The 14426-nt window shown below is 47.2% G+C and overlaps 1 protein-coding gene across 1 annotated transcript; it reads left to right on the top strand.

The window, feature by feature from the left end:
* Positions 1-284: 284 nt before the first annotated feature.
* Klhl33 (kelch-like family member 33) lies at positions 285-10578 on the top strand. Its single transcript, XM_002728195.7, has 4 exons — positions 285-3163; positions 6499-7423; positions 7513-7680; positions 7859-10578. The coding sequence occupies exons 1-4, from the start codon at positions 2428-2430 to the stop codon at positions 8409-8411; spliced, it is 2382 nt and encodes a 793-aa protein (XP_002728241.3). The 5' UTR covers positions 285-2427; the 3' UTR covers positions 8412-10578.
* The last annotated feature ends 3848 nt before the right edge of the window (positions 10579-14426 follow it).

The raw sequence follows: 14426 nt of genomic DNA, 5'->3' as shown, positions 1-14426 counted from the left end.
CTTTATCTTGGCATGAACTGTCCCCTCTTGCCTCTGTGACACAAAGGAAAAAACAACAGCAAGCATCTAAGAGTGTTTAAAACATTGTGATCTTGAGAACAGCTGTGGTAAGCCATTTCCAGGAAGGCTGATTATTGTTTATCCCTTAATATGGGAGTGTCATCCATGGCAATTGGAAGCCAGAACGTCAGCCATGAGAAGCTCATCTGTGAAAAGAAAGCTCTCAGTTGCCAACTGTGGCTGACTGCCTCAGTTTCTCCAGTTGGATTGATTTGATGATTTTTTTTAAGATTTATTTTTTTATGTATATGAGTTCTGTCGCTGTCTTCAGACACACCAGAAGAGGGCATTGGATCCCATTACAGATTGTTGTGAGCCACCATGTGGTTGCTGGGAATTGAACTCAGGACCTCTGGAAGAGCAGTCAGTGCTTTTAACCACTGAGCCATCTCTCCAGCCTCCTGATGTTTTCTATCTGTCATTTGCAGCTTATTCATTTACTTGGTGACCTCACCCAAAGCACACTGTTGTACCCGTGGACCCCTGATTTGCTTGAACTGGCTGCCTCAATGAGTCTCTAGTTGATTTCTGGTGGATGATCATAGGTGCCCAATTTGATAGTGTTTTGCTGTCTGTCCACTGATTCTGTCTACTATTTATTCTTTTATTTCATTTGCTATATTTTTAATAAACTAATTCATTAAAAACCAAAAACATGGCTGTTGAAGATCATTCTTCAGACCACACACAACACTTTAAGAGTCCTTTGAACTTCCTCTGTCTCTGTTTCCTGAAAGTTTGAGGTAATTAGTGTTAAAATCATTAGAACAATACATACAGAGCCAGTGAAATATCCCAAACCTTAAAATCCTTTTGAAATGACCACATAAAATTATTTGTTTTAAAATCTTAAACTTTCAGGAACCATTCAGGTTAAGGGAAAGTTATTTGGAACATGATGTGGGGGAAATTTGGGCCTCTTGGTTACTTTTCTAATCCTACCTGATTGCATTTAAACAGACCCCAGAGAAGGAGCCAAGAGTTCAGACCTAAGATCTAGCCAGGTTGTAGTCAACAGCATTTGATGACAGCCACAGGAAAGTTGACAGGCAACTGGCTCCTGTAACCCAGGCTGTAGGTGCTACATGGCTACTGACCCTGTGCTTTCTAAGGCAGACTTCAGTCCCAAGGTAGAGTAAAAGGAAAACAGTTGGTATCCAGGAGGCAGCTCTGAGTGCTGGGAGTGTGACTTGGGCGAGAAAGAGGTCAGAGCTTCCTTTGGTGGACACCTTGATGAAGCCATGCTTGAGAACCATTGGTCCAACTGGACCTGCAGCCTCACTTCTGTTCCCTTCTATGGTTTAGACACATATCAAACAACATGATATGAGCTTCCTTTTTCTGAAGTAACTTAAAAGGAAATCCCACGTAGTGAGTTCAAATTTCCTTAGAGCAGAGGGTAGGGAAGGACAAGACCCATTAGAATTCAGTTTTCTGGCTGTCCTGGTGATACCAGCCTATAATCCCTTCACTCAGGAGCTTTCCCTCAGAGTTTGGGACTCCAGGGAAGTGGAGGCTACATAGGAGACATTATCTATTAAAAACCAGTTCCTAAAAATACACATCTTTGATTTGCACCTTCAGTTTGGTTATGAGAGGCTTTTGCTCAACTCTCTGGGGTTCTGGAAGAACAGCAATTGTATCCACGAACCTGGACAAAGTCAGGCAGACGTTAAGGGATATTTCACCCCCAAACCCCACAGTTATTATGGCGGAAGATGAGTCAAACTTCAAATGTTTACAGTCTAGACTTTTCAGTCTCCTTCACTCCTGTCACCTCCAGCCACCAGCTGTGAAAACAGCCAGTCCTTCTGGGCTGGCTTACTCCACCCAACATTTGAGTTCTCTTTGCCTTGCAATTTCCCCCACTCGGCTCGCCCCTGTGACCTACAGGTGGAAGAGAAAAGGGAAGTCATCCCAGGACTTGGCCCAGTGGATTGAGTGTCAGCTTCCAGCACGGAGAGATGAGGGTTTAGCTCTCAGGCTATCTATCTATAATTAGCCAAGTGGGGGCACTGCTGGGATCTGTACACAGCAGTCCTAAGCAGACTGGGAACTCAAGTGAGGGCAAGCAGAAGCCTGCTGTCTCCTGCCTGGGATTAAAAGAAAACAAGTGGAAAGCAGGGGTTGATCCTGGGCCAGATGGCTACAGGTGTTCGTGGTTCTGTGGCACTTGGTAAACCGTATAGTCAGTTAGCGCCATATAGCCCACTATTCCAAAATTAGTGTGTCACCAGGTGGACCGAGGGTCTGACAGCTGAATTGAAGACGGTTCTGTTTTTCTGAAGGCAGCACAGGCAGACTTCTCTCATGCCTGGTCAGTCACCTGCCGCAACCACACAGGCCTGAGTCGTGAGCTTCTGGAAGATGACAAGCCTTTCCTCAGACTTGGAGCATGTCTCCCTTCCTATCCAGAAAGACAATCTCGAATCGCCTGTGCCTGCCCGAAGAACCTCCTCCCGGTCTCCCTCTTCCGATGAGGATCCCGGCTTGCTTTCCTTCTCCCTGGCAGAGCGTAACCCACCCAGCCCCTTGGTTTCAGGAAACCTTCCCTTTCCAGCTTCAGCCCCAGAGAAAGGGAAGAAACAGGATGACAGCGAGGACTCAGCGGAGCCTGAGATGCTGTGCAGCGTGGAGCACCCCTGCCAGTTCTTCGCTGAAGCACAGAGACTGCGGGAACAGAAGTTGTTGCTGGATGAAGAGGTGACAGTAAGGGGACAGGTATATGGGGTACATCGGGTGATCTTGGCTGCAATTAGCAGACTCTTCCGAGGCAGGCTGCTGGAAGGCGGAGGACAGCAGCCTGGCTTCAGCCTCGATGTGACCCCGAGGGGCTGGGAGGCTGCGCTGACCTTTGCCTATGAGGGGGTGCTGGGCCCCGCCCCACAGGACGAAGTGCTGGCTGCTGCAAAGGCGCTGGGAGCTCCCCGGGTGAAGATCGCAGCCCAGCTGAGGCCAGAAGGGCTGGGCAAAGCCAGGGAAGATGAAAAGAAGCTCACCCAGGCAGAGGAGCTGAGGGAGAATCTACACAGCATTGAGCGCCTCTATCGAGAGGGCATCGGGTGCGACTTGGAGCTGGAGGCAGAGGGCTACCGCCTGCAGGGTGAGGGTCTGTGAGGCAACTACCAAGAATGCATGTCTCTGGGTTTTGTTTGTTTTGCGGTGCTAGGGATGGAACCTAAGACCTTATTTCCACTCTATCACGGAGCCACACCCCCTAGCCCTGCAAAATAGTTTTGTATCATTGCTCCAGCGAGAATGTCCTTTTTGGACACTTTCCAGCGCCACCAAGAAATGCACATGCGCAGTTGAATTGTTTTCCTAAAGCCTGGACAGATTTGAACTGATGGTTCAGGCACTTTTTTTTGTCCCCTGCCCAGTAGCTAGAATTTCCAGCCAGATGGCTAGGGCTTAGAGTACAGTCCGTGGCAGCAAAACAAGGAGAAAGAGACTGACTCAAACAAATTAGCTAGAGCCTCTTGGCATCTACTCAGCAAAGGGCAGCAGAGGCAAGCAGTACCAGTCTCCCAGTGTGTCCTTTCTCCTAGGTGTGTTTGACTCTGGCAGCAGACTCCAGTCTACTTCCTCTGTATAGTTGTTCCCCATTCAGTTATACCAAGATATGTCTCACCTGGGAGATGGGGTCTGTCTGAGACACAACAAAGCTCAAAGTTGCAGCATATGTGCTTAGAGATTACCTAGTTCGGGGCTAATAATTTTCAAGTGAAGAAACCAAGCAATGTGCAGTGGCTCCTGTCTGTAATTCCAGCACTAAGGAGACTGAACAAGAGGACTGCCACGAGTTCGAGGCCAGCCTGTGCTACATAGACCAGCCTGTGCTACATAGACCAGCCTGTGCTACATAGACCAGCCTGTGCTACATAGGCCAGTGTGGACTACATTGTGAGTTTCCTATCTCACAAACCAAAGTGAAAAAGGAAAGAAAAAAGAAATCTAGTAGTGCCTGGTGGCCTATGCCTGTAACACTTAGGAGGCTGAGAAAGGAGGGTTGGCACGAGTTCAAGGCCAGCCTAGGCTGACTCCAAAGCTTGCCCAGCAGTCACACTAATTAGTGCTTAGTGAGGGTATGCTAAAGGAACGCCATCCCTAAAGATTTTCTACTTTTCCTGTAGCACTAGCAAGAAGGTGATGTTTAACACTTCAGAATAGCTACGACATTCTCACTGAGGAATGAATTTAAACATATTCATTCATATCGCTGTGTGGGAGCCCATCACTTTAATCTTAGGCTCCAGTGATGAGTCAGGGGGAGATCCCAAGTGGCTGTGAGCTTTTTACAATCGAGTCTCAGATTAAAAATGTTGGTTGGTGATAGGAAAGCTGAGCTGGTTTTCCCAGAATGCAGGTTTTTCCCAGACAACATAGAAGCGGAAGCTGTAACTGACATTGGCTATTTGAGAAGCACCAGACCACAACGACTGCTTATATACAAAAAAAAAAAAAAAAAGAGGAAACATTATTAGTACCCCCTTGACAGGTACACAGTCCACAGCTGGTCCAAAGAGCATAGAATTTATACAAATCATGGGGAACATGGAGGCCTAAGGTTTTCTGAGATAGTTATTAGCAGAGGGTTCCTCTTTCTATAGTGAAACACTTCTAACACAGAGCAAAAATTACCACAAGCATTCGTCATAGGGCTTAACAATTAACGTGCTACCATGTCCATTTCCTCTCCTTATTTCTAGTTGGCATCTTATTGAGGGATACGTGTTTTAAAACAAAGGAGAGGCTAGAGAGATGACTTGTGGTTCAAAGCTCTATCCAGTCTTCCAGAGGACACACGTTCAGTTCTCATCAACCATACCGGACACATCACAACCATCCGGCCTTCTTGGGAACCCACACTCCTATCCACACATACACACACACATAAACATAATTGAAATAATAAAAATATCTTTTGAAAGAATATTTGAGGGCTGAAAGATGGCTCAGTGGTTAAGAGCACTGGCTGCTCTTCCAGAGGACCTGAATTCAAATTCAAATCCCAGCAACCACATGGTGGCTCACAACCATCTGTAGTGGGATCTGACCTGACGCCCTCGCTGGTGTGTCTGAAGACAGCATTAGTGTACTCACATATATAAAATAAATAAAATCTTTTAAAAATTTTATTTTAAGAAAGGATATTTGAGCTTTTGCATATATATATAATTTTGATGAAGAGTCTCACTGAGTTCCCCAGGTTAGTCTTGAATGCATTCTGCAGCCCAGGCAGGCTTTGACCTTACTACCCTCTTGCATTAGCCTCTAGGTAACTAGGGTTACAAAACCTTAGACACAAAGCACAACCCTATTTTTAAAAACTCACCTACACTTAAAATTTATTACATTTAATTATTCATGTGTGTGTAGAGAGTGTGTGTATGTGAACAGCAGGACATTATAGCACGCCTGTGCTTGTGTGCAGTCAAAGGACAGCTTGCTGGAAGCGGCCCTCGCCTTCCACTACGTGGGTCCCGCAGTCAGACAATTTCCCTACCCACTGAGCCATCTGCCCCGTTTGCTTCTTTTTTCTTTTCTTTTCTTTTTTGATTTATTTTATGTATACATGAGTGCCTGCATGTAAGCCATGCACCACATGTGTGCCTGGTGCCTACCGAGGCTAGAAGAGGATGTCCAATCCCCCTGGAACTGGGCCTACAGGTGATTGTAAGCTGCCAGGTGAGTGCTAGAAACCAAAATCGTGGTCTTGGCAAGAACAGCGAATATGCCACTGTGGCCGGCATGGGTAGAGCCATCTGACAGGATGGCCGATGCTCTGACTCGTGAATCTACGAGTGGAAAACCCTTACTTTGTAAACACAATGCAGCGATGCCTCTGTAAGCTGCACTTTGCTCAATTCCGTTTATTTTATGACCTCCATTAGCATATGCTCTCTGTGGGATTTTTCTCAACTTGATTCACTAAGACTGTCTTTCTAACTGACATGAACCTACAACACTAGCGTCCTCCAGACATGAACAGGAGAATAATACTGGGTACTTGAAAATGTCAAAATTAAGTCTGAGGATGGTAGCTCGTGTCAGTGAGTTCCAGGCTAGCCAACGCTACATTGTGAGATCCTGTCTCCAAAAAACAGAGAAAGGAGAAAGAGAGAAAGGTGTTAGAGCAGAGAGTCCCTAGGTCACTATTTAGAATCATAATCCAAGGAGGGCAGGGAGGGGTCTGAAAGCTGCTCTTTGCTTGTTTATCTGTTGTGGTACCAGGGGTGGAATCCGGGCTTTGCACACACTAGACAGGTGCTATACCACAAGACTACGTTCCCCGAATTCCATGCTGCGAGCGTTCTATGCTATTCCAATGTGTACCGCGGCTTGCCCTATGACGGGTGACGGGATCCAAGCTGTGAGTTAGGACTGTAGTTAGCTGTCTTGCAAGTCTTGGTTTCCTCTGCTTCCTCTCTACTGCAGTGCACCGAGTAGCCCTGGCCTGTGGCAGTGAGTTCTTTGGGGCCATGCTTCTGAGTGGGATGAGGGAATCCCAGGGCACAAAGGTGTCTCTGCGTACCATCTCTTCCCAAGACCTGAGACTCCTCGTTTCTTTCGCCTACACTGGAGTTGTGCGAGAAAGATGGCCAGGATTGCTAAGAGCTGCCCAGGCTGCTTTGCAATACCAAAGCTCTTCCTGCCTGGATTTATGTCAGAGAGCCTTGGCACAAAGCCTCTGCCCTGCCCTCTGCCTAGCGTTGTTCCCTATGATTGAAGCCCCTGGCTTGGAGAAAGTCTGGAAGAAGGCCCATCATTACCTCCTCACTCACCTCCCTGCTGTGGCTTCGTGCCCTGCCTTCCCGTCATTGCCGGTCACATGCCTGGCTGAGCTCCTGGATAGCGATGAACTCCACGTACAAGAAGAGTTTGAGGCTTTCGCAGCTGCACGGTGTTGGCTGGCTGCCAACCCTGAGACCCAGGAGTCAGAGGCCAAGGCCCTGCTGCGATGTGTCCGCTTCGGCCGCATGTCTACCAGAGAGCTGCGAAAGGTGCGGGCGGCTGGGCTCCCCGAACCCCTGCAGCCTGATCTGCTGTACCAGCTGATGGTGGAGGCCGAAGTTCCAGGTCAAGAGAGGTGGAGGGAGCCTGACCAAGCCTTGGTGGTGATTGGTGGGGATGGGCTTAGACCTGATATGGACCGAAGAAAGCCATCTTGCAAAGTGTGGTGGGCTCGGGCTTTTCACTGTGGCATGGGTCTGGTACGAACTGTGGAGTGGTGCCGGCTGCCTAATTTGCCTGCCCCAGGGCGCTTCCGGCACGGAGCTGCGAGTCTAACAGGAGGTGAACTCTATGTGTGCGGGGGACAGGATTTCTACAGCCCCACCAACACCCTGGCTTCAACTCTCAGGTATCTGTAGCAGGCAAGAGAAATTGCTAATGTAGCCAGCCACAGACTCCCAGAGTCACCCTCTTCATCTCTTGTCCCGTTGTGTCCAGGTGGAGTTCCAGTCAAGAAGACTGGGAGGAGATGGCACCTTTGTGCCAGGCTCGGAGCTTCTTCCCTTTGGTGGTATTTGATGGACAGCTTTACGTCCTGGGTGGACGAGACAACGGTGTTGCCCTTAATTCTGTCGAGACCTATAACCCTGAACTCAATGTCTGGAGGTAAGCAGGCAAAGGGACAACGAGGAGAAACTAGATTTGGAGTTGGGCGTGGTGGCACACACCTAGAGCTGCTACGTTGGGAGCCTCGGCTACCTATTCAGATTTGGCTCAAAACGAAATAGACTGAAATAAAGTTGAGCGTCCTGGTTGCCTGATCGCATGTTCTGTTCTCCCTTAGGCCAGCGCCTGCTCTGCCAGCCCCGTGCTTTGCCCACGCAGCTGCAATCCTTGAGGACCGGTTGTATGTAAGCGGTGGCTGCAGTGGGACTGGACAGTACCTGGACTCACTGATACACTACGACCCCAAACTTAAGAAGCCTGGGACACTTCTGAGCCCAATGGGAGTTGCCCGGGCTAGCCATGTGATGGCCGCACTGGGTGGAAAGTTGTATGTGGCAGGTGGAATAGGTGACACTGGGGACCTACTAAGCTTTGAGGCCTATGAGCCAAAGACTGATAGCTGGACTCACCTGGCATCCTTGCCCTCCCCGCACGTGGGGGCTGCGGGGGCTGTGCTACAGGGGGAGCTACTGGTGCTAGGGGGCTACAGCCACCGTACTTATGCCATCTCCCACCTTGTTCATGCCTACTGCCCTGGTCTGGACCGCTGGCTGTGCCTGGGAACTCTGCCAAGGCCTCGGGCCGAGATGCCTGCCTGCGTCTTGACATTGTCCAGTGTGCAGCACAGAGCTTTGGTTCCCACTCAGCACCAAAACAAACCCGCTGGGTGACCAAGGATCGGCAGGGTGCGAGGGAGTAAGGAATAAGCAACGTCACCACAAAAGGACAGGAGTTATGAGAGGATAAGGTCTGACTTGCTTGTTTACTTTCTAAAATTACTATTATTAGGAAGGTCCTTCCTATTGTAGCTCAGGCTGGCCTTGAACTTGATATGTAGCCGGGGCTGGCTTCAAACTCAAAGTCTCCTGAATGCTAGGATTGCATGCACTACCCAACCTTGATTGAAAGGCATGACGATGATGGTGATGATGATGATGGTGATGATCAACAGGGTCTCTTGTATCCCACGCTGGCTTAAAACTCCCGATGTAGTCAAGGAGGACCCTGAGCTCCTGATCCTTCTGCCTCCACCTTGAAAGAGCTGGGATCACAGGCTTATAGCATCATCCCTGATTTGTGCTGGTGATCAAACTCAGAACTGCCTGCACCCAAAGTAGGTATTCTGCCTACTTATCTCTATCCTTAACCTTAAAAGAAGGCTTTATTTTTTTTGTTTACTTGTTTTGTTTTTCATTGCTTAATATTTATTTTATGGATATGGGTGTTTTACTTGCATATATGTTATCTGGTGCCTGCAGAGGCCAGAAGAGGATCCTCTGGAACCGGAGTTACAGATGGTTGTGAGCAACAGTGTGGGTGCTTGGAACTGAACCCTAGGCCTAGGGGAGAGGAAGCCACTAAGCCATCTCTGCAGCCCCTTATTTTGTGATTTGAGGCAGTTTCATTATGTAGTGCAGGAGAGAAGGCTTTGTTCTTGACGGCATTTTACTCCACGCTGGATCTTGAAGCTCATAAACTGTTTTTGTATATGATCTCTACTAAGAAAAGGGTGCTTCTGGAACTCCTGGGAAGTGGCCTTGGAGAAAAGATTGATGGGTAAATACTTGGGTACCAGAGGCAACCAGGAAGAACTCCACAAGAATTAAAGAAGAATTTTTGGTGAAAAAAGTATAGTTAGCTGGGAGCTAAAAGTGGAGCTCATTGGTTGAGTATCTACTTGGCATGCATAAGGTTCTAGTTCTATACTCTCTGAAATACAAAAAAGTTAAAAACAAAACAAACAAACAAACAAAACCCCCAAACTTCAGTAGTCAAAATCTAGGGGCCAGGAAAACACTGGGACAATTTGGAAATTGATAGAGGAGTTTGGAGGGAACCAAATAGTCCTCCCTTCTTAGCAAACAGACCTTCCTTTCTGGGCAGACAGTCCTCCCTTTCTTGGCACTTGGCATTTTATCCTCCTGCCTTCAGGATAGCTACATTCTCCTAATGATATTCTTTCTTGGCAGTCTGTAGGCCCTGCCTTGGCTCTTGTGGAGTCTTTTGGGTCCCACTTGAGACAGAAATCCCCATTAGGTTTAGACATGGCGGGGAATCCTGGCACTTGAAGGGTGGGAGCAGGAGGGCCAGGACTTGAAACTGTTTCAAGTAAACCAAACCAAACCCAACAGAACAAACAGACACCAAATCTCCCATTTCGCACAGCTCAGGGACTGGAAGCCAGGCAGGTCTACCAGGGTGAGGTGGGAGTACTCAAGGGGTCCGGGAGGAGAAAGACCAAGGCCAAGCAGAGAGCATCTGTGGTAGAACGTGGAAAGAATGAGGTTGAGGAGGAGGAAGCATCCACTCAAATGTCGTTCCTTCCCTTTGGATGAACTCAAGAACCAGGACTAGAAAAGGGACACTGTCTGAGGTCCCATGGGATCAAGATGAAGGGAAAACATGGCAGGAGTGAAAGAAAGATAAAGGAAAGCAAGTGGGATGGAAGTTTCTTCTCGTCAACCTCTTCCCCTTCACATTAGTTTGAACCTGTTTCCCTCTATTCTTTGTTTAGGTTTTTGTTTATTTGTTGTTGTTTTACACACAAGGTCTCCTGTACCCTAGGCTGGCCTCAAACTCCTCGTGTAGCTGAGGGCGTCCTTGAACTTATGATCCTCCTGCTTCCAACACCAGAGTCCTGGGACTACAGGCATGGTCCACCATGTTGGGCTAAATGTCTTTTTTAAAGATAGGCAAGGAATACAGTTGAAAATTAGCAACAGAAAAAAAAAAAACAAGATTGAAAAAGAAAAGGAAGAAGGAAATTGGGGGGGTGTGCTTTTTGTTTGTGATTTGTTTATAAAGATGAGCTTAAATAAAGGTTTCATATGGACAAAATCATTCTTGTCTGACTGTCTCTCCTATGAACAGCATTCATAAAGTCCCTGTAATTTGGCTTCTATACGATCATTCTCTGAAACTCCTCTCCATTCATTGTTACTTCACCAAGGAGCCAAGCATGGCCATTCCCATTACCCCATCTTTCTTCAGGGTCTGACTGGGAACTGAGTCTCCTCCTAAAACTGTCTCTTCTCCTGGCTCCAGAGGCAGCCGAACCTCCTAGGTGAGCTTTCCATCCTTCTCTAGTCCAGAGAGCCGAGATCCTTCCCCAAGGGTGTGTGGTTTTGTCCCAGGTGAAGCTGTCATAAAGGTTTGAAAACCATGCTCCCAACACTGCCGGTAAGGGCATGACTTTTCTGGACAGAACACAGCTGCTGCTCAAATAAACTCACATGGCCTCTCACTGTATGCACAAGGTCAAGCCAGACAAAAACTCCAGCAAAAGGAGGGAGGGTCTCACAAGGTAACGCCCCAGGCTGGGTAGCTATCAACTGATAGATGCTGGGGATGGGAGAATGAAGCCTTTTTTCCCCACTGCATTTGTCTGTCTGTTTGTCTGTCCTTCCATCCATCCATCTTTCTATCATCTATCTATGCATATATGCATATGCATATGTATATGTATGTGTATGTACAAGTGCAATTATCGCAACACTTGTATGAAGGTCAGAGGACAACTTGCAGAATCAATTTTTTCCTTCTTTTATGTGGGTCCCAGAGATCACTCTCAGGCTTGGTGGCAAGCCCCCTTATCCACTGAGCCATCTTGCTGGCCCACTTTTTTTTAATTAAAATTTATTTATTATTATGAGGTGTGTGTGTGTGTGTGTGTGTGTGTGTGTGTGTGTGTGCACGTGCACATGCACATGTGTGTGTGTTTTGTATAAATGTGGGCACTCATGGACCATGGTGCATATTCTATATTGCATCTATTACTATAAAACACTGACCAAAATCAACTTGGGAAGGAAGTTTTACCTTAGAAGTTACAGCCCAACAGTGAAGGGCAGGAGCTTGAGGCAGGAACTGGGAGACAGGAACTGAAACAAGGACTGTGGAGGAATGCTGCCAACTGGCTTGCTCTCCAAGGCTTGCTCAGCCTGCTGTCTTGTAAAACCTAAGACCATCTGCTTAGGGGTGTCTCTGCCCATAGTGACAGGGCCCTCCCACATCAGCCATCAATCAAGAAGATACCCATACAGACATGCCCATAGGCCAGTGTAATAGAGGTAAATCCTCAACTGAGGCTCTTCTTCCCAGGTAATGCCACTTTGTGTCAAGTTGACAAAATATAGGCAGCACAGTGTATATGAGAGGTCAGAGGAGAACTCTGGGGAAATAGTTCTCTTCTTCCACAGGGGTTCCAGAGAACTTAGGCCCTCAAGCTACCACAGCGAGTGAGAGCTTGTAAGTACTAAGCTGTCTTGCCAGCCCGAAATCCATTCTTTATAAAGGGAAAAAAATAAAGGTAGGTTCAACACCTGTGGAGTTTAGGAAGCCAAGAGGAATGGTTTTCTGAGTACAGTCTTGGGGCAATATCACTGTGTAAGGACTGAAAGCCTGGCTCACAGTCTTTGAGACTGAAGACAGGACAATCCTAATTACTTTCTGGTGAGCATCGACTGTGTTCTAAGTCCTGGCTAATCTCTGGGATCAAAGGGCTGTAGATAATCAGCGTAAGTTTATTACGGTTCCCGATAACTCTTTAAGGTATGCGTTTGTAGGTTCACTTACATACACACATGGGTCCATCTCTGAAGGATGCTCATGTAATATTACTGTAGTCGACTCAGAATGGAGTGACCCGTGCTCCTCCTAGAATAATGAAGGCGATGACGTCTTGGAAGCCTGTTGAAGTAGACTCACAAAGCTGACGTGAGTCCCAATTCAGTTGCTGCTTTGGTAGCTGTGAATCAGTCATTCAGTCAGTTTCTATGCTAATGTCCTAATCCATAATACTGGCTTATACTATAATTGCCTATATATAAACACCACAGTGCTACCACAGTTCCAAATATGGAGGCATATTTGAAAAGGTGGCCTCCATGGGCCACAGATCAAGTTCTCAGGCCATGTCCTTTTAGACCAACAATGCTAAGCAGAGTGGGGAGTACGTTGTGGCAGGCCTCATATTCCAGCTTATTGGTACTCTGAGGTGAGGTAGAGCTGTAAGTTCACATGGACTCCAACTGGGTCTGAAGTACTTAGGGGGTAAGGATTCACCAACTACGCTGGTTTGAGTAGTTTGGCCCCATAGGGTCATGTATTTGAAAGTTTGGCCTATGGGGTGTGGCATAATTAGGAGGTGCAGCCTTGTTGGGGTAGGTGTGGCCTTGTTGGAGGAAGTGTGTCACTGTGGGGGTGGACTTTGAGGTCTTCTATGCTTAAGCTCCTCCCGGCATGGAATTCTGCTGTCTCCGGGTCAAATGTAGAACTCTCTGTTCCATGCCCGCCTGGTGCTGCCATGGGTCCCACTGTGATGACACCGGACTAAACCTCTGAAAGTTAGACAGCCCCAATTAAATGGTTTCCTTCATAAAAGCTGCCTTGGTCATGGTGCCTCCTCACCGCAATGAAACTCTAAGATGTAGAGAAAAGAGGAAGTAGGGTGAGGCTGTGAAATCTCAAAGCCTGGTCCCTGCGACATAGCTCTTCCTACACCTCTTAAACCTCCCTAAACAGTGACAACAGGGGACGAAGTTCAGATACCTATGAGCCTGCGGGGCTATTCCTCATCCAAGCCACCACAGTGAGGAAAAAAAAAGAATGTTGTAGAAGTAATAGAAGATACCACCCAGGCCTGACCTTTAACAGAAAGTAAATAAAAGAAAACCCAAAAACCAAACCCATGGGTCAGAATACAGAGGCTTTGAAAAATGTTGTCCCACTGTAAGAAGCCATAATAATCAGGGAGCATTCCAAATCTGAACTGCTTGAATTGGAATGTATTTATCTGTTTGTTTGTTTATTGGAGGGGGAGAGGCTATGAGACGTGGGGCCAGATTGGACCAGTTCGAGGGCTGTGAAAGTGGAAAAACTGAGGAAAACAAGTATCCATACGTTCTTCAGGTAGAGCTTGCATAACCTGAAGCATATGGCGGGCTTAATAGAGCTGAGTTCATAGGATAATTGAACAAGAACTTGAGCTGAACATGGTGATGCACAGGTGGAGACAAGATGACAACTTACAGGAGACAGTTCTCGCTTTCAACCTTATTAAAGGAGGGATGGGAGAACTTAGGCCAATCAGGAGAGCAGGAATATGCCCTATCAAGAGGGGCTGCCCCTTGCTTCTGAATTTGGTCTCTGCCATGATCCCAATTACTACAAATTATTAATAGCTAGAGAAAAAGAGCTTACCAAGGGAGAATACTGTCGGTGGGACAAATCAGGGAGAAAGAGAGGGAGTCAGGAAGGGATGGGGCAGGGAGCCTACCAAGAAACCCACCCATGGGGGCTAGAGAGATGGCTTAGCAGCTAAGAGCACTAGATGCTCTTCCAGAGGTTCTGAGTTCAATTTTTAGCAACCACATGGTGGCTCATAACTATCTGTAATGGGATCTAATGCCCTCTTCTGGTGTGTCTGAAGACAGCGACAGTGTACTCATGTATATATAAAATGAATCTTGGGCTGGAGAGATGGCTCAGTGGTTAAGAGCACTGACTGCTCTTCCAGAGGACCTGAGTTCAAATCCCAGTAACCACATGGTGGCTCACAACCATCTGTGATGGGATCTGATGCCCTCTTCTGGTGTGTCTGAAGACAGCGACAGTGCACTCATACTCATAAAACCAATAAATAATTAAAAAAAATAAAATAAAATGAATCTTTATACATATATATG

Source organism: Rattus norvegicus, chromosome 15, assembly GCF_036323735.1.
Source record: "Rattus norvegicus strain BN/NHsdMcwi chromosome 15, GRCr8, whole genome shotgun sequence".
NCBI classification, from domain to species: domain Eukaryota; kingdom Metazoa; phylum Chordata; class Mammalia; order Rodentia; family Muridae; genus Rattus; species Rattus norvegicus.
The sequence above is the reverse complement of the archived record's forward strand: the minus strand, read 5'-3'. Positions and strand labels throughout refer to the sequence as shown.

Excerpts from the sequence above, each read along its gene's own strand:
- Klhl33 (XM_002728195.7), top strand. The coding sequence starts at position 2,428 with ATGACAAGCCTTTCCTCAGACTTGGAGCATGTCTCCCTTCCTATCCAG. Across the intron at positions 3,164-6,498 it reads AGAGGGCTACCGCCTGCAGG|TGCACCGAGTAGCCCTGGCC; the intron begins GTGAGGGTCTGT and ends TCTCTACTGCAG. Across the intron at positions 7,681-7,858 it reads CCTGAACTCAATGTCTGGAG|GCCAGCGCCTGCTCTGCCAG; the intron begins GTAAGCAGGCAA and ends GTTCTCCCTTAG.